This window comes from Maniola hyperantus, chromosome 3 (assembly GCF_902806685.2).
Source record: "Maniola hyperantus chromosome 3, iAphHyp1.2, whole genome shotgun sequence".
Lineage (NCBI taxonomy): Eukaryota > Metazoa > Arthropoda > Insecta > Lepidoptera > Nymphalidae > Maniola > Maniola hyperantus.
Genome location: NC_048538.1, coordinates 1,201,984 through 1,223,165, shown reverse-complemented (window position 1 = coordinate 1,223,165; position 21,182 = coordinate 1,201,984). Strand labels below are relative to the sequence as shown.

General features: G+C 38.4%; 1 protein-coding gene across 2 annotated transcripts in view; it reads right to left on the bottom strand.

The window, feature by feature from the left end:
- tio (zinc finger domain-containing protein tiptop) overlaps positions 1-21,182 on the bottom strand; it is a 437,818-nt gene that overhangs the window by 6,505 nt on the left and 410,131 nt on the right. The window contains exon 4 of one of the 2 annotated variants that reach the window (XM_034984144.2): positions 12,917-13,082. In XM_034984144.2, coding sequence (XP_034840035.1) covers positions 12,917-13,082 — 166 coding nt within the window. Of the gene's footprint in view, positions 1-584; positions 962-12,916; positions 13,083-21,182 lie in introns of those variants that run through there. The other variant, XM_034984145.2, reaches the window with a different exon arrangement.

Genomic DNA, 21,182 nt, shown 5'->3' with positions numbered 1-21,182 from the left:
CAATGAGGGACCACTTATCGAATCGATGTGTCTAATCGATAAAATTTATAGACATTGATTATAATACGACGATGTACAACAAAAGCAATAAAAATAAATCTTGTCTAGTGAAACTACTAAGATTACTTAACTTAATGCAGTATAGCTAAATGAATCAACGTCTAAAAGAAGAAATATATTGTCAGTTGTCATCAATATTGATTAATTTACTATATCAAACTAGAAGAACCGTAGTTTGAAATTACATTTAATTGAACATAATAAAGATAAAATTTATAATCGACTTGCAATTTCGTCGAAACAGTTTTCCAGATAGCGAAAGTAATGAATATAGAAACAGATCTTTATCAATGATAATTTCAGTATTATCAGTGAAAATTATCAGATTGATGCACATTATCTAAATGAACGGTAAGTTGAAGACAAAACACAAGTTCAAAAACAGAAGTCTAGTGGAAACAAAACAAATAATATTCAAATTTAATACAACAAAAAATGAGGACAACAAAAACCCGTCCTATAGATACAATCGAATTAATATAATTACAAAAACAATCAAAAACACTTGCACAAAGAAGTCCTACCTCACGTGGTCGGGCTCGACGATCATTTTGGACGAAATCTTTTCAGTTTGTTCCAAACTGTCGATGTCGAAACGTTCTCGGATCCATCAATCAAACAACACTTGAGTCAAAATCACTTTTTACAAGACAAAATGAACTTCCCAACAGTGAATGTAAACACGTCGCGAAAGACGCGCCGTTTAGCCGGCGGTCGGGAGGGAAGTGCGCGGTGCCTGCGGCGGCAGCGGCGGTCCCGCGTGGAATGAGACGCCGCGTGATTTACGACCCGCCTGCAGCGCCCCCTCCCCGCACGCCCCTCACTAGAGCGAGACGGAGGCTTCGTCAACCGACGAATCAGCGCGGAGAAGAGAGATAGGCATATGCACACCTCTTCGAGGGGTGGTTCGCTGCGTAATGCAAGCGTGCGTGCTATGCGCGAGGTGGACGTGCAATGACGGGCGATCGTTTCGATGACAGCCGCCCGACAAGCGCGAGCTCCTTCGCATAGCTGACTCACTGTCGTGACACCAATGGCAACTAGACAACTCGCGATGACCAATTAGGTTTACTATGTAATTTGATTTACAAAATATCGCAAAGCTAATCGAGTAGTTGATTGATCCATTTATACGATAAGATCCTACTTTTGGTTTCAATAATGATTATGAGTATCTACTTAGGTAGGTATGCCACATTTTTCTAGGATGAAAAATCCTAGATCTATACTTAATAATAAAAAATGCAATTAGACGATAATTACAATAATTTATTATTGTTAAGAAAAATTTGAGAGATATCAAAATAACATTAGGCAAATTAAATTCAGTCTGAAATCCACTAGTTTTCTTATTAGAAACTAGCTGCCCTGGCGAACTTCATACCGCCTAACAGTCGATTCCGTAAGAACCATCCTCGTACTTCAAGGAATATTATGAAAAAAAGAATTAGCGAAATCGGTTCAGCTGTTCTCGAGATTTGCGATCAGCAACACATTTAGCTATTCATTTTTATATATAGAAAAAGACTAGCAATCATGGCTACCAACAAACCTGTATTTTGAAAATGAATAGTCAATTTAATTTTTGAAAATGTTTTCCTAGGAATTATTGTCATTTGTTATGCACCTAGGTATGTAGGAAATACTGATGTGGATGATACCAATCAGTCATGAATTCGTTAATTTTATTATAATTAGGTACAATGTAATTATTCAAATAATTGTCATAAATTTATTTGTTGATAACACGTGTTAAAACATTTTTCAAAGAATAACAATTCTTGTCTAACGTAAATTATCATTTAGCCTTGAAGGGATTAGACAAGAGTGGTGTAACGTTTTTCTAGAACAGGACACGTCCCGGAAGTCAACATTTATCGAAATCTTTGGTTTCTGAAAAAATACGACTGTAATACGGAATCCTCAGTGCGCGAGCCTGGCTCGCACTTGGCCGATTTATAGTTGAAAATTATAAAAAAACAAAATTTGATATTATTCACTAGTGTCCCCGAATAGAAACAAATTATGAGTATCTTAATGTATCGAGCTTTATTTAAATATCTCTCTATCTTCTTCTTAAATATATACCTATTATCTAAGTATGTGTAGGCGATAAAATAAAACACTGGGTTATTCGATACGTGAGACTCGAGAAACTAACTGACTGTTGCCACGATCGCGTGCATTGGCTGACTGAGGCGATGCGCCTATTATAAAATTATATGGTCGAAGTCCGCGCGTTCTCGAATCTTCTTTCGTTTATTTAGAAAAATAAAAAAGGAATGACAATAAGGTAATTGCGTCGCCTACAGTATGTATAAAAGGAAAAGGTGACTGACTGACTGACTGATCTATCAATGCACAGCTCAAACTACTAGACGGATCGGGCTGAAATTTTGCATGCAGATAGCTATTATGACGTAGGCATCCGCTAAGAAAGGATTTTTGAAAATTCCACCCCCTAAGGGGTGTAATAGGAGTTTGAAATTTATGTATTCCACGCGGACGAAGTCGCGAGCATAAGCTAGTAATATATATAAGTCACAGTGTAAAAAGAGACATCATACTATCCTTACTATTGACTAAACTATGGAATCCCTACTGAATCGACACACACGATAAACACAAAGTAGGATTCTCATTAAAAAAAAAACGTTACGAAATATTCACAACCGCAGCTGTTTATTGCTTCCGATAAGCATTAGCCGACTGCGGGTCAATCAATCACTCGTATTTATGTGTGACATTTCGTGTTTCTTTCCTTTTCACTCGCATTTAATATGGTGACATTTTTTGTTTTTTTCCTTTTCACTCCCGTCACGTCATGTCACGCACGCTATCGGAAATAGTGCTAAAATATACCACAGCCTAAAAATTCTATACATATAAAATATAAAACAGAATGCGGAAAGACCTGGGACACCGTATTAAAATCATCCCAACCCCGAGAAAATCCCTACGAAAAGCGATTTATAAAAATAATTTACAGCCGAAATAATTTGTAGTCAAAAAAATTGCTTGGTATTATACCACCAATTCGATAAAAGAATAGTCGAAACAGCTGATCTGTTTGGCGGCCATTTTTGGCGGAAATGACCTATGAATACATACGTCCGAAAAGGTTTTAAGTTACTCCCAAGTCCCAAGCAATTTCTCAAGTCGTGCCTGAAGAAGTTTTACATCAAACATAAATTGCAAATCAGATTAAAATCTACGAATTAGTCGATTCAAAAGAACTTGAGTATAATTATCAAAGTTCGAGTTTTGATTTACTGTAGATTTACACAATTTTTAGGCTGTGGTGTAATGTAGAGTTGTCCCGAAGCATTTTGAAGGCACCGTCAGTGTTTAGTTTCGCATGGTGCGGGTGTACGTCAGTTTTGGGAACACCTGATACTGTATGAATATTTTCGCAGTTACAACGTGAATTTTAAAACCATACATAAAGCGTTCTACTGCAGATTAAAATCTACGACTTGGGGGTTCAAAAAACTTAAGGATATTAATCCAAGCTTACCTAATAGACAAAGTTCGTGTTCACACTATATTTACACACAATTTTTTTTCTTTTTCACGTTTTTGTTACAAAATGCTTTACAATGAGTAATGAATAATGATTAACGACTTTTTCAATTCACACAAACTTCAATGTCACAAATCTATGGTGCGAACAGTTCGAGTTTTGATTTACCGGTAGATTCATTTAGTTTTTAGGCTGTGGTGCATCTCGAAGGCACTGTCAGTGTTTAGTTTCGCATTGTGCGGGTGTAAGTCAGTTTTGGGGACACCTGATACTGTGTGAATAATTTCGCAGTTACAACGTGAATTTTAAAACCGGCACAGATGTTTACGAAGCAATAAAGGTGCGGAGTTTTTTAATACATACTTAAATACAATATTGTACTTATATGAACTTTTATTATAAAACTAGCTTATGCTCGCGACTTCGTCCGCGTGGACTACACAAATTTCAACCCCCTAGTTTACTCCCTTAGGGGTTGAATTTTCAAAAATCCCTTAGATTAGTCTTTTTTAGTAAAAATCAATTTCATACATGTACTAATATTTAACGCTAATTCCAATGACAGCAAGTAAACTCTATAGGCCTAATGGCTAAAAACGAAATCTTCTTTAATTTATGTCACAAATGAACAAAACATTAAAAACCCCCGAAAATCTAAATACAAACATCTCAAAATATCTACTAGTTTTGGATCTAGATAGCAGAAGTTTATTGAATTTTCCATCAATTCCATTCACAAACGAAACGAGACGAGCGCTATATTAGAAACTAGCTGATCCCCGCGGCTTCGCCCGCGTAGATTTAGGTTTTTAAAGATCCCGTATAGCCTATGTCACTCAGGAATAATGTAGCTTTCTACTGGTGAAAGAATTTTTAAAATCGGTTCAGTAGTTCTAAAGATTACCCCCTACAAACAAACTTAACGACATTACCTCTTTATCTACACTAATATTATAAAGAGGAAAACTTTGTTTGTTTGTTTGTTTGTTTGTTTGTTTGTTTGTTTGTTTGTTTGTACTGAATAGGCTCAAAAACTACTGGACCGATTTTAAAAATTCTTTCACCATTCGAAAGCTACATTATCCACGAGTAACATAGGCTATATTTTATTTTGGAAAAAAATAGGGTTCCGTAAGATATTTGGGTTTTTCGGACACAAGGTGTAAAAAATCAACCAGAAAAGTTACTTATTTTGCGTACGCTGCCTAAACTATAAAAGATAGAACCATAAAATGTTCTAATTAATTGTAGATCTTATAAATATCTACAAAAAAGTCCGCGACACACTATACCCATCTATGTCGAGTGAGGCACAGCAACCATTTTTTTATTTAAAAATCTTGAATTTTTTTTGGACTACATTTAAACGCGTTTATTTTACTCATGCTATTAATCCTTATCAAAATAAATGATTTCATCACTAAGAACAGTTTATGGAGATAATATTTGGTCTTTGAATGATTAAAATTGGACGTTTGGTTTTGAAGTTATGGCGAAATTAAAATATTACGATTTCTGCTGCACGGCCCGTTGTATTATATAAAGAGGTAATGTCGTTAAGTTTGTTTGTAGGGGGTAATCTTTAGAACTACTGAACCGATTTTAAAAATTCTTTCACCAGTAGAAAGCTACATTATTCCTGAGTGACATAGGCTATACGGGATCTTTAAAAACCTAAATCTACGCGGGCGAAGCCGCGGGGATCAGCTATATATAATACAACGGGCCGTGCAGCAGAAATCGTAATATTTTAATTTCGCCATAACTTCAAAACCAAACGTCTAATTTTAATCATTCAAAGACCAAATATTATCTCCATAAACTGTTCTTAGTGATGAAATCATTTATTTTGATAAGGATTAATAGCATGAGTAAAATAAACGCGTTGAAATGTAGTCAAAAAAAAATTCAAGATTTTTAAATAAAAAAATGGTTGCTGTGCCTCACTCGACATAGATGGGTATAGTGTGTCGCGGACTTTTTTGTAGATATTTATAAGATCTACAATTAATTAGAACATTTTATGGTTCTATCTTTTATAGTTTAGGCAGCGTACGCAAAATAAGTAACTTTTCTGGTTGATTTTTTACACCTTGTGTCCGAAAAACCCAAATATCTTACGGAACCCTATTTTTTTTCCAAAATAAAATATAGCCTATGTTACTCGTGGATAATGTAGCTTTCGAATGGTGAAAGAATTTTTAAAATCGGTCCAGTAGTTTTTGAGCCTATTCAGTACAAACAAACAAACAAACAAAAAAACAAACAAACAAACAAACAAACAAACAAACAAAGTTTTCCTCTTTATAATATTAGTGTAGATATGAAACTCGAAAATCTAAACAATAGACCCTCAGGATGGATGCCTCGGCGCTCTGTAGAGAATGTTTATGATTGATGGAGTCTCCTTACTGCAGCTAATTGACAGTGATGGAACAGGGACGGCACGGAGCCAACACACAACCTACACTTCAAAAACTTAACATTTCACATAACCACTTAACAATAAGATCGATATTCCTACATCCAAGCACGATATAGACTACATTGCACCCGCAAAAAGCATCCTACCTGAGAACTAAAGTCCGGTTTTTAATGCTCCAAAGAAATATTAGAATCCTAATTAAGTTGTTGGGAACTAATTAATCGATATATCTCTTAATAATTACACATAAAAGTGTGCAGACTAATATGTCAAGAATAGAATATTTAACTTGAAAGAATTTTTCTAAAGCTAGTCTAATTATATTGAGACATAGTACTTACTTATTCTGATTCTCAAAGCACTGAAGTGTTTCTAAAAAGTGACAAACACTATTATAACCGACGCATTGATGCCTTACATTTTATTCAGAACATTTTCATGGCCGTATCATTTTAAGTACCTAGGTGATTTAGTTAACGTATGCCAACTGTATCAATATTAATTTCCTCTGCATTGTTATAAGAACAAATAAAAGGATAATAATTATTATATCTATGCCTTAATGCCGTGGTATGCAATGTTCTACAGTTCTTTAGAATGACATTTCATCTTAGTAGAACGTTGTCTCTGTCAGTCATACCCATATGACGCTTTGTCGGTCTCAACGACCGAGACAGTGCTCTACTAATCTGCTCCTTCTAAAGATCGATGTTCATCACTTTTGGCCGCGTACTGTAACATCGGCCTTTAGAATGACATCTCGGCCTTGTAGAGCGTTGTCTCTGTCACTCATACATATGTGATGTTTTGTCGGACTCAACGACAGAGACAATGCTTAAGCCTCAATAGCTCAACAGGTAAAGGAGTGGACTGAAAACCGAAAAAGGTCGACGGTTCAAACCCCGCCCGTTGCACTATTGTCGTACCTACTCCTAGCACAAGCTTGAAGCTTAGTTGGAGAGGAAAGGGGAATATTAGTCGTTTAAACATGGCTAATATTCTTTTTAAAAAAATTAATTAAAAAACAACTACAAATCCGCTAACGGACAATGCATTCCAGAGCTTCGACGAAGCCGTCTAGACAGAGCCACGTGCGGTAAGGGGTGACAAGTGACCCGGGATCTCCATAGTAATGCCAAAACCTTTACCACGAGATCAAAGATGTAGACTACTGAGTCTCCTTATACTGTGACCGTAGTACATACTACCTACTGTGACAGGGAGTTTTTTTTAATCTAAATATATAAAACGAAAAGGTGACTGACTGACTGACTGTCTGACTGACTGACTGATCTATCAACGCACAGCTCAAACTACTGGACGGATCGGGCTGAAATTTGGCATGCAGATAGCTATCATGACATAGGCATCCGCTAAGAAAGAATTTTAGAAAATTCAACCGTAGGCGTCCGCTGAGAAAGGATTTTTCACAATTCAACTCCTAAAGGGGTAAAATAGGGGTTTGAAGTTTCTATGAAACTCTGTCAGTTTTGAAGTGTCTATAAAGAAGTTTTGTAGTTAATATTTTTGCAATTAGCAGTATGACATATTTTATTAAGCTCATGTTAAAATCTCATAGTTAAAGATCAAACCTAAGGGTGTAAAATGGGGGTTTAAAATATGTGTGGTCCACGCGGACGAAGTCGCGGGCATAAGCTAGTTCAGATACAAGTTAGCCCTTGACTGCAATCTCACCTGGTGGTAAGTGAAGATGCATCTCATGATCTAAGATGGGAACGGGCTAACCTGGAAGGGGTATGGCAGTTTTTATTAAACCATGATCCTTTCTTTGATTTCTACGCGGCATCGTACCGGAACGCTGAATCGCTTGGCGGCACGTCTTTGCTGGTAGGGTGGTAACTAGCCACGGCTGAAGCCAGACCAGAAATTTAGAATATAAAATTTCAATTTTAACTTAGTATTGATTTAATTATAAATTATAATATTCAGTTTGTATTTTATAGCTTAGGTATATTTTTCATGTTTAGGTTAGGTTATTTTAATGTACCTACGACTTGTTCTATTTAATGCTCGTTGTAACGGTCCGTAATTAGCGTTACACAGGACCTGTAAAACTCGATAACATTTTGTATAATTTTGAGTGTGTAATTCTGTGGGCTGTTCTTGGACAAATAAAATAAAATAAACCCCTGCCGGGAATCGAACCTGGGACCTCCCACTAATAAGACCACAGTGCTTACCAGTGCGCCAGAGAGGACGTCAAGTTCATCAGCCCTTTCTGATTACTGGACCCTGTCTAATACCAGTCACTAAAATAATCTACAGTAGTAATAGATTACAACGGTTTGCAATTATGGTGGGATTAAATTCACAAAAAGATCATTAATGCGGCGTGATAAATCATACTTAAATATAGTTTAAAAAAATCTACACCCATGCTTTATCTTGGCGATAATTATAGCTCGCTAGAGGTGATCCATCGCATTCGCTGCATCGGCATCGTTGAGTTTAACTAGGTAGGTTAGGTTTAAAGACTTTATTTTCTCAAAAAAGAACAAAAGTTCACTTACATGAGAACAATTTTAAACATAAATATAGAAGGAAACATTATTTAAGATACGGTGAATTTATACAATAATAAAACTTATGTACAATATATTTTAAAACTATAGTGTTTGACAATATTTTTTTAATTTTTCTTTAAATTTTACATTTAAATTTTAAATTTTATTTAAATTTTAGGTTACACTCAGTATAGGTAGTGCCTGTACAGGGTGTAACCAGAACGCTAGCAAAAACTTAGCATTAATGTTGTACTACCCAGTGGCGTGCACAGGATTTGAAGCCAGGCTAGGCATTAGTTAGGTAGGAACCTGTTTACTGGCAGATCATAATGAAAAACATATACAACTGGGGTAAGCAGTGCATTTATGCCTCTATGATCTGCACGCCACTGGTACTACCTAAACACAATCCAATACCTATAACCATTTGCCTCATTTTGTAGTTTTAGTGATTTAGTATTTTTCAAACCCGCAATGTATAGCGTGCAAAACTCGGGTTAATGCCCCGCCTAGAACGTGGCATTGACTCCGAATGGCCTAATTTCGCAACGTTCGTTGATCTCTGGCGTCAGTCAGATGTTTTATTTGCAATATATCGTAAACTTTTACAAAATTATAGGACTTTTTTTGTGTTATCATATTATCAATAATCATCAGTAGGTACCTGTATCACCTGTCTTCGATTTAGCCAGCGATGTGGTTACACCCTGTATATATAAAAAGACTAGTCCTGACAGACAGACTGATCTGTCAACGCGCAGCCTAAACCGCTGGGGTTAGAAATATGAAATTTTGACATTAGAGGATACCTTTTATAACGCATGCACCCACTAAGAAATATTTTTTGGGATTTAAACTCCAAATTTGGTTAAATAGTTGGAAGTTTGTGTGAAAGTCCGTAATTTTTAATGTTACATCGATGAAAATTGGTATATTTTCGGTTAAAAATAAAATTTTACGATTTTTGAAAATTTTACTCCCAAGTGGGTTAATTAATAGAGGGTGAAAGTTTGTATGAAAGTCCGTCATATCTCAAGTTATTTCCATGAAAATTGGTGTTTGGATTTTCGGTTATAAATGAAGAAATAGGCGATTCTGAAATTTTGGGAATTCTACCCCCACGCTGATTTTCTAAATTCCATCCGAGCGAAGCCGGGACAGGTCAGCTAGTCTAAATATATAAAACGAAAAGGTGACTGACTGACTGACTGATCTATCAACGCACAGCTCAAACTACTTACTGGACGGATCGGGAGACATCCACTAAGAAAGGATTTTTGAATATGCAACCCCCAAGGGGGTAAACTAGGGGTTTGAAAGGAGATCTCCCGTAAACGGTCCCTCTTTTGTGGCGTCCGCGTCGTGTCAAAACTTAAATTAATTTTAAAAAATGTGTTATTTTTTACGATTTGGTATACGACTTTTCCTTCATCCTATCATTGAAAATATCCACAATTACTGTTAGAATCGTAAACATCCTTTTATTTAGAAGAAGTATTGATTAAATATAACCTCAATATCAGCAACATAAAGAACTAGTAGGGCGCGTGGGTGCGCGGACCACTTCAGTGGTCCGCGCACCCACGCGAGCAAGCAGCGTTGGTCTTTCAAAATGTGAACATTATTTGCCATACATTTTCTATGGAAAAATAAATTCCGCCATCTTGAATTTTTTTTCTATTCATCGAGTAGACCTTCAGATCCTGATCATCTTTTGCGAAGAAACTACTCTTCCATCTTTTATACTCTCAGAGATAGACACCGACGACGTTTGTATGGCGGCCATCTTTTTTCGCCATTTAGTTTTTTTTTCAGCTCATTGGCAATTGGATGACGTTTCGAATGACATTTCCTCAATCATCAGCTCTCTCCTTATTTTTGTTCCGAATGAATTTTTGTTTTCTATATGAATATATCAGTAAAAAAAAAAATTCATACAAAAATGTTCAGGAGAGGTGATCAATGAGTGAGTCAGTCAGTCAGTGAATCAGCACGAACAGCTATATAATATATATATTAATAAGATTTCTTTATAACCAGGTTGAATAAATGGAAATCGTTTGCAGAATATAAAAAGGTAATTATTTGTCTAAAAAAAAAACAAAACCAAAACCATAGGGCAAAGCTCCTAAGCAAATGGGCAATCTGCAAAGTATAGTCCACCCGGACGAAGTCGTGAGCATAAGCTAGTAAAACATAAAACAGATATTGATGGAGTGTCAAATGAAGAATTCTTGATCATTTTTAGTGTCACTACCTACTAGCCGTCACTATCGCGACTTCATTCATTTCACACGTCGACCGGTTACATAAGAACCTTCGCTCATTCAAAAAAGAGCTTTATTACTCAGTGTTAAGGGTTATTGTTGAGGTTTTTGTGATTGGATGACGACTGGTTACATAAGAACCTTCGCTCATTCAAAAAAGAGCTTTACTACTTCGTAATAAGGGTTGTTGAGGTTTTTGTGATTGGATGACGACTGGTTACATAAGAACCTTCGCTCATTCAAAAAAGAGCTTTATTACTCAGTGATAAGGGTTGTTGTTGAGGTTTTCGTGATTGGTTGAATCAAGTCCGTTGACAACTGATCATCGAAAACAATGGGATCGTTAAAGTGGACACTACGGATTGAAGCGGAGACCACCGACCGTCAAGTAGACAATGCGCTCGTGTCAGAAGTGTTATGAATGTATCGGAGAAGATACTGTGATACTGGTGGCATTCGGATGTTGTGATTTTATTGAAACGTGGCCTTTATCTCGGATTTGTAGCTCTATAGTTTATTTTCGCTTATTTTGGGTCTAATGATAGCCTCAATAGCTCAACGGTAAAGGAACGGACCAAATTCCGATAGGTTGCCAGTTCAAACCCCGCCCTTTGCACTATTGTCGTACCTACTCCTAGCACAAGCTTTTCGCTTAGTTGGAGGGGAAAGGGGGAATATTAGTAATAATTAAACAGGATAATATTCTTTAAAAAAATGATTGACAGCTGTGATAGCCTTGTGATTAGAAGATTAGAACGTCCGTCTTCTAATCGGAGGTTCGATCCCGGGCACGCACCTTTTAATATCACATGCTTTAACGGTGAAGGAAAACATCGCGAGGAAACCTGCATGCCTGAGAGTTCTCCATAATGTTCTCAAAGGTGTGTGAAGTCTACCAATTCGCACATGGCCAGCGTGGTAGACTATGGCCAAACCCTTCTCACTCTGAGAGGAGACCCGTGCTCTGTAGTGATCAATAAAAAAAATATTTATCACAATTTTATTTCACCACTTTGTCGGCGTGATTAATATTTATACCCTTGCCAAATTATAGATGTCTAGCACTAAGTAATAGTCTCTGAGATTAACCGAGGACAGACGGACGGACGGACAGACGGACGGACATGGCGAAACTAAGAGTTCCTTGTTTACTACGGAACCCTAAAAAGGAGAATATAGCTGATCCCGTACGTTTACGTATAAGTCGCGCTAATTGCTATTGCGCTGGAACCATGTCTCATTAACATTGAAATGACGTCATTTTGACGTCAGCCGAAACAAAAATATACCATCAGCTCGAAACTTCAGCCTAGTGCCGACGTCACTAAAATGGCGGCCACGCGCATTAGCAATTTGCGGGACTTATAAGTCGGACTAGTTTCGAACCTATTCGGGCTCCTTTTCACAGGAAAGGAAAAATGTTCTAGATTCTAGAATAAAGGAAAGTCAAACAAGAGTGAATAGGCACCTTCTAGGTAAACGCGTCCCATCTTAGGCCGCATCATCACTTTCCATCAGGTGTGATTGTGGTCAAGCGTTTGCCTATCTCTACATAGTATAAAATAAAGTCGCTTCCGCTGTCTGTATGTATGAACGCGAATCTTTTAAACCACGCAACGGATTTTAATGCGGTTTTCAGGTTTTCACCAATAGATAGATTAATTCAAGAGGAAGGTTTATAGGTATAGTTTAATATTGGTTTGTGTTAATTTGTTGAAATATGACGATATTTGAACAAAATGTCGGAAGAATCACCTCACTGTCACCACATTAGTCACCCCATGCGAAGCCGGGGCGGGTCGCTAGTCCATACTGATATTATAAATGCGAAAGTGTGTCTGTCTGTCTGTCTGCTAGCCTTTCACGGCCCATCCGCTCAACTGATTTTAACAAAATTTGGTATAGCGATAGAAATCTAACACCATACCAGACCATCAATACGAGCAATTTATTACCTATTTTGAATAAATCATTTGACTTTGACTTGACTTTGACTTTGACTTGCATCCCGGGGAAGGACATAGGCTACTTTTTATCCCGGAAAATCAGAGTTCCCACGGGATTTTTAAAAACCAAAATCATCATCATCATCTAGTAATGAATAAAGGAAAGTCACCTCTCAGCATTGGGGTCCTGAATGAGGGTAGCCGGGATGCTGTGCTCGATGTCCCGCTCGTCGGGCGGCGGGGAGGCGCGGGGCGCGGGGGACTCCGCCCCGCCGCCCCGCGCGCCCCGCTCCCGCTCTTCACGCTCCTTCACGCCTTCTGGGCTTGTTGCTTCTTCTGTGGACAAAGAGAACAGAACATCAGTAGGTATAACATGTTCTGAAATATTATACAGGGTGTAACCAGAACGCTCGCAAAAACGAAGACAGGTGGATAGTACTGATGATTACTACACTGCGCGTGGCCCGCCACGGACTTGGCCGGTTTTTAAATTATCTATTGATTTCTTTTAAAAATCTAATATTCAACCGAAAACTTCCGCCAATCAACAATGACGGGTATTATGAACACAATAGAGTCCACACTTGAGTGAAAGGTGGCGCATTATCACCGCAAGACCTATTTACGTTGTTAGCGATACAATCGAGATTCCTAACTCCGTTGCGACTCGCTGAGTTTCTTTAACGGTGTCATTCATATCGCCAATCGATGTTTTATCATCCACGATCGAATATTATATCGATTTCACGGTGAATTCTGGTGAAATTAATCCATTGTTTCCCTCTGAAAAACTGTCAACTCACCGTCCTTTGAGCGGTTTGAACGAGCTCCTATTAGGCAGTGGTCCGACCGCTGCGCCGGCGAGAAAACGACTAACTATCGGCGATTTTCTCTCTCAAGAAACGCACAATAAATGTAAGTACATTCCGTGTAAACGATAGAGATGCATTTATCAAAAGTTGTTCTCTGACTGTTCACACTGCCGGCGACGACTCGCTTTACTAGTTTTGTCGCTGAGCGACGAGCTTTCAAAAATAAACTTGCTCAGCGATAATTATTCGTTCAGCGATGCTCGCTCGCTTGAACACGTGTAACTACAACCCGGGTATCTTTAAAACAAGAGTGAATAGGCATCTTCTAGGTAAACGCGTCCCATCTTAGGCCGTATCATCACTTTCCATCAGGTGTGATTGCGGTCAAGCGTTTGCCTATAATGAATAAAAAAAAAAAAAAAAAAACTCGCGCGCAAGTTTGCACAGGACTGAGCGACCGCGAGCGAATGGGGCGAGTAATCGCTCATCGCACTTGCACACTCGCTTGTACCCCGGCGACAAAACTATCGAAACTACACACTCGCTTCTCGTTGATCGGCAACTCGTTTAAAGCTTAAGCCACACGGAGCGACTACTCGTTGCGAATGTAATCGCCGCGAGTAAATTCGCGAGGTGTGACATGCTACTCGCTGCGATTAAAAATTACTCGCCGCGAGTAAAATCGCTGCGAATGGAATTGAACATGTTCAATTATTTCTAGTTCTACTCGTTTCTCGTTCATCTTAGATATCATGCTACATGCATGCGTACAGATTAGATATCATGCTACTTGTAGGGTCAAAGGCAGAGGGTAGAGGAAGAGGTGGGCAACACGTCCCGTATCAATTGAATAACGGAATGATAGGGTTAAACCTGAGCAAGCGGTTCTGAAAACAAACTTGAACCAAATAGGGTCTTGGACTGTATTAGTAGAAACGAGTAGAACTAGAAAGAATTGAACATGTTCAATTATTTCTAGTTCTACTTGTTTCTCGTTCATCGTCGGCGGTCGGACCACTGCCTTGATCACTGTTTTCCAATTGGCCACAGACATTCATCTGATTAAGTACGAGCGTATTACATGGTTTCGCCCGATGGCGGGATACGATGCCGATTGTCGGGCAGCAAGTCCGACAGATGACTGTTACAGGTACCAACACACTGTCTAGCAATCATACAACTTCAGTTGGACTACAAAACAAGAAAGAAAGAAAAGATGTTTATTTTACAAACTGTGCCTCACATCACATCTTGCAACTGAGACCTGGTTATTTCGGCGCTTCTTCCACCTGAGCGTAAGCCCAACGTGCTTCAAGCAAGAGAAGCGCCGGAACAAACTGTCATGTAGGATGTCACAACCCGAAAAAGGGTCCCAGCTCAGAATTATTCCGTTAAAGAATTTTTTGAATACAAGGAATAAAATATTTAATTTATAATTATGTAGTAATAATAATAGTAATCTTAAGGTATTTTAATTAGAGTTGACTTGATGTGATTTTATTATATTGACTATTTTTTTTAAATTATTTCTTGGTTAATATATTACAGGTAGATAATTATTATGTGACATGTGATATTATGTGATATGTGACTGTTGAACATTATAATTCTAAAAAAAAAAGTAAAAAAAATAGCTTATTAATAATAGATAATAAGAAAATAAATTTTGCATGCCTACTGTATGGCGGATTGTAGCTGTAAATAAACCACTGTAACACCATCATTGTACCTGCAATCGTGCAAATAAATGATTTGATTTGATTTGATTTGATATGCTGTATGCCTTAATGCACAAGAACATAGTAGGTACAGCGCTGATTTTCAGCTTGCCGGGTGATGCCACGGAATCATAAACTATCAACTATTAACAATAATACTACGTAGGGGCCGATTCTCTTGTACGCAATCTCTAAACTAAACTAAACTAACAGGCCTAAATCTAGTTCCATCCTTTTCCGCAAGCAACATTACATAAGGGATAGCAATAGATTTAGGAGTGACATTTTAGTTTAGTTTAGAGATTGTGTACAATGGAATTAGCCACAATACCAATTAATTTAAAACTATATTCAACAACAGAACAACAACAAGTTAATGGTCCCTGGGTAATAGATGTGATAGATAGTGGTAGATGCATCCGACTATTCGTAAGTACTTGTAAAAGTTTATACGAATAAAAAAGATTTTTATTTTATTTATTATTTATTTAATACCCATAATAATATTATCAACTAGCTGATACCCGCGACTTCGTTACGCGTGGAATTAGGTTTTTTAAAAATCCCATGGGAACTCTTTGATTTTCCAGGTTAAAAAGTAGCCTATGTCACTTTCCAGGTCTTTAACTATATCCATGCAAAAACCGGCCAAGTGCGAGTCAGGCTCGCGCAATGAGGGTTCCGTACTACAGTCGTATTTTTTCGACATTTTGCACGATAATTCAAAAACTTAATAAATATAGCATAAAAATAAATAAAAATCAGTTTTAGAATGTACAGGTGAAGACCTTTCATATGATACCCCACTTGATATAGTCACTCACTTCGAAAGTTGAAAATACTAATTATTAGTTCATGACCACAATTTTTTTTTTTGTGTGATCTAACCCTAAATTCACGGTTTTCAGATTTTTCCCCAAATGTCAGCTATAAGATCTACCTACCTGCCAAATTTCATGATTCTAGGTCAACGGGAAGTACCCTGTAGGTTTCTTGACAGACAGATGGACAGACAGACAGACAGACTGACAGACAACAAAGTGATCCTATTAGGGTTCCGTTTTTCCTTTTGAGGTACGGGACCCTAAAAATCACGTCGATCCGTTGCTCCGTTGCGACGTGATTGAAGGACCAACCTTAAGTCCTTAGTAAGTGTAGGTATTTGTAAAAATGAAAAATAATAATTAATAATGAATTCTAGACCCATAAACTACCGCTATACAAAAATTACTTCATTTTATTAGTACAGTCCAAGACCCTATTTGGTTCAAGTTTGTTTTCAGAATCGCTTGCTCAGGTTTAACCCTATCATTCCGTTATCCAATTGATACGGGACGTGTTGCCCATCTCTTCCTCTCCCCTCTGCCTTTGACCCTACAAGTAGCATGATATCTAATCTGTACGCTAGCTAGACTGTGTCTATCGTTAGGCACAACGCGTGCCATAATTCAAAAGCATCACGATAGCGCCACGCGTCATTTAAATTAGACTTTAGAGAGCGTTCAAAGGCAGACAGGAGCTATGAGCGGTTCCTTTGATGTGAACCGAGCTGGTTCATTCGATTCTGGCACTGCACTAGATCGCCCGGGGCGGTTTAACCCGGCCCAGCGCATCTTTAAGCTTGCGTACACAATAGCGACGAATGAAGGCAGTTGCTCGTTCACGGACCATGTTGATGCCATCACTGTGACGTTTCTTACATTCAAAATTTCCCGGACGTTGTTGCCGTAATGCAGTTACGTGCTGCAGCGTGCGTGCGTGCTGCAGTCACGTGTTCAGTGTAATTTCTTCCCGTGCTGCTGTCGTCACGCGTGTTTTAAATTAGACTGTAGAGAGCGTTCAGAGGCAGACTGCGCAGACAGGAGCCATGAGCTCTTCCTGCACTAGATCGCCCGGGGTGGTTTAACCCGGCCCAGCGCATCTTTAAGCTTGCGTCACAACAGCGACGCATGACGGCAGTTCATCATCATCATCAACCGATAGACGTCCACTGCTGGACGTAGGTCTCTTGTACGTAGGGACTTCCACACGCCACGGTCCAGCGGCTCCCTGCGACTCGTCTGATGTCGTCTGTCCACCTGAGGTCGCCATTCCAGCACCTTGAGACCCCAAAGTCTATCGGTTTTACGTACTATGTGCTCTGCCCATTGCCACTTCAGCTTCAAGACGTGCGGGTTTGCGGGCGTCCCCCGTCTTATACCCCGATTGCCATCCCGACCTGTCGCGTACTAGACAGTCTCCTACACCAGGGAGGTACGTACGCCAAACATTAATGAACGTACGCACGCCCAAAATCGATGCGTTTGCGCGATCCCTTCGAGCTTCGTCCGGCGGATTGACACACTGCGTTTTAATCAATTAACGTGCAGAAACGTGGTTCACGAGCCATTGGGCAGTGAAATGAGCGGACCACGGACCGCGCGGGCCACCGTGGCGCCGCGTTTTTGAACGCTCTCCAATTTCAAAAGAAAAAAAAATTGTTCAACTGTTTTCGGGTGATTACGAAGACATTTAAGAATTTTGAATGTGTAATAGATAGGAAAAAGCGGTAAAAGTCATAAGCCAAATAAATTTGCCAATTGGCTACATACGCTTATGTCAAATCGTCTATTCCGAAGTCTCAGAATACGATTTTTATTTGTATATCAGTCATAAAAATAGCAATAACTTATTAATAATAGTAGGTATGGACCGAATGCTCAGAATAAAATGTAGTGTGTACTGTTAGATGTGAAACTTCAATATTTCTTGTGTCAACAATCATTAAAATGCAACGTTAAATACCTAAAAATAAACGCACAACAGACGGAAACGTTTAAGTGCGGAAACCAGCCCAGAGTGAAGAAGATACCTAAAATAAATGGATTTTTATATTATTTTTTATTTTATTTTTTTATTTTATCAAACCTATCACTTAACCTGCCATAAAATCTTATCAATCGCTAGAATAGAATACATAAGAATCGTTTTAAATTAAAATAAATTTCAACAAAACGATTTGGAATGGTCAACTGAATCAGAAGACTGAGTTTGTTGTGGACTTAGACTTGGGTGCATTTAGAACGTATTCGGAACCCTGGTGGCTTTAGTTTTAAGTTTATATAATTAATTATAACCATTACATCTTACAAATTCAACAACTGACCATCAAAAAGTGTACACTGATGATACCTACCCAATTTGAATAAATGATTTGTGATTTGACTTTGACTTTGCAACTGGCTGGATCTTAATGACTTTCCTTCAAAGACAAAAACGTTACATCATTTTTTTAAATAAAAATAAATAAATAAAATGTTTTTATTTCGACCAACAAGGATCATATTGGTGTTAGTAATTACACGAAACTTAAACCTAATTGTTAGTAATTATTAATATTAGTGTTAGTAATTACACGAAACTTAAACCTATTTGTTAGTAAAAAATCTATAACTATTTAAATTAGGACAGGATCGATTTGCCAGCACGTGAATCATACAACAGTGATTCAAGTACTGGCAGTCGGTCCTGTCAGAAAATACCTTCAGGAGGCCGTTGGGGCTGGACCGGACTCTACGCAACAGGGATGTGCACCGCTTTCGCATAGTAGTATAAAAACAGTCTACATGCGCCTCGGCAAACATCCCTGACGCGCTGCAGAATCTGGGCAGCCCCATCAGCATCCTGAATGCATTATTATATTGTACACGCAGGGCATTGTACTGCTTTTGCGTGTAATCGATCCACAGGCTGCTCGTGTAGAAGGAGGTGCAATATGCTCTGAAAAGAGTGATTTTGACGGCTACAGAACAACGAGCAAACCTGCGGACGATCATGTTCGCCCTAACAGACAACGCCCTGCGTTCTCTCTCTATATCTGCATCGTCTTTCAGGTTAGAGGATATAACATGCCCCAGGTATTTAAACTGCTCCACTCTCTTTAGTGGAGTCTCATACAGCTTTATAGGTGGTACAGTGGGAGGAAGTGTTTTTCCCCTGGCCTGAAAGACCATGCATTCACTCTTCTTAACATTGTAGGTCAAGCCGTGACTGTGGGCATAGGTCTCACAAATGCCCAACAGTTTCGTGATACCACAGACAGACGCACTCAGCAACACCATGTCGTCTGCATAACTAATGTTATTGAGACACGCTCCATCAATATGACATCCGACACGCGTACTGCTAAGTGCCTCTATCAGCGCATTGACGTAGAGGTTGAAAAGCTTAGGCGAGGTTAAGCCCCCCTGCCTCACGCCACACTCCAACCTATAAGGCCTAGAAAAGCTTTCCGACCATCGCACGACATTGACCTGGTTTTCATACCAAAATTTGAAGATCCTGTTAATTTCATCGGGCATTCCAGTATCTTTCAGTTTTTGCCACAGGATGTCGTAATTCACCAGGTCAAATGCCTTGGATAGATCGAGAAAACATGCGTAGACGGGGGTACGTTTTTCCGTATAGTACCGGACAGTTTGCTTAAGACACAATATGGCTGACTCTGTAGATAAACCAGGTCTGAAACCAAACTGGTTGTCATGCAGCTTAATGAACGTATCCAATTGTGTATTAAGCAAACCGTCAAGTACTTTAGCAACAACTGTAGCAAGGGAAATCGGCCTGTAGTTAGACTTGTCACAGATGTCCCCAGTTTTATTTTTCACGATTGGTACCACCACGGTTCATTCACGGTTTTTTGATACGAAAATATGGCAATTGCCCGCTCTACATTTTAGCTTAGTCTCTTTGTATGATAACTTCATAAGTTCATAATCGGAGCGAAAGTCGGTCTTGATTCACTTTTTTTTGGTTTTGGTTTTACAGCTCGTGGATTTTTTGGTCAAGCGAACGTTTGACTTGGTATTAGAAACTTGATATGCGGAGATTGATGGCTTTTAACTTGATTAATTTATAGGCATTGACTTATATATATTACTTCGTATGGACAGGGTTATTGAACAAACAAAATAGCACCGACTCATTGGTTTTTGGCTTATGCACCAATGCAACTTCAGTGACGTCTGGATTTCAAACGGGTCGTTCATTAGTAAGTATCTAAGAGGTGGCGCTGATTTATTTGGTTTTTAAACCGTGAAAAATTTTGTTCGCTTGAACATTATTATCTTGACATTTATATCGATGCAAAGTAAAAGTAAAACACAGTTATGTATGAAAAATTAGAGGGATCGAATCCCAAACCTCACGAAAGGAAGCGAACGTCTTTACCTATCTATCATCTTCAGCCTTTATTCTTTAGCTATCATAAATTCACATAATATAAGCTTTTTTTTCTTAAAAAGAATACGAGCCAAGTGTATCATGCTCAATAATATTCCCCTTTCCCCTCCAATTAAGCGTAAAGCTTGTGCTAGGAGTAGGTACGACAATAGTGCAATGGGTGGGGTTTGAACCGGCGGCCTTTCGGTTTTCAGTCCGCTCCCGTTGAGCTATCGAGGCTCTAACAAGCTTACCTAGTTAAATTCAATAAAAATAGTAAAATGGGGCCACCGCGGACATACGGTTGCGCAAACAGAATGATTAATGATTGATTGATTATTGTGTTAGTCACCGAGCCGCAGCAATTATTCAAACTTGGTTATCAACTGACATAATTTCGTTAAATCGATAACACCGATATTTCTACACACATTGGACTTCTTATCGTATCTACAATTAGAAATACACTTAGGTATATTGTGATTATTATGATAACTATAAGTACTTACATTATATAGTAAAAAAACCGGCCAAGTGCGAGTCAGGCTCGCGCAATGAGGTTTCCGTACTACAGTCGTATTTTTTCGACATTTTGCAAGATAGGGATTCAAAAACTATGATGCATAAAAATAAATAAAAATATCCCTCACTTGATCTTACTTCGGAAATTGTAAAAAAAATACTAATTATTAGTTCATGAACACAAT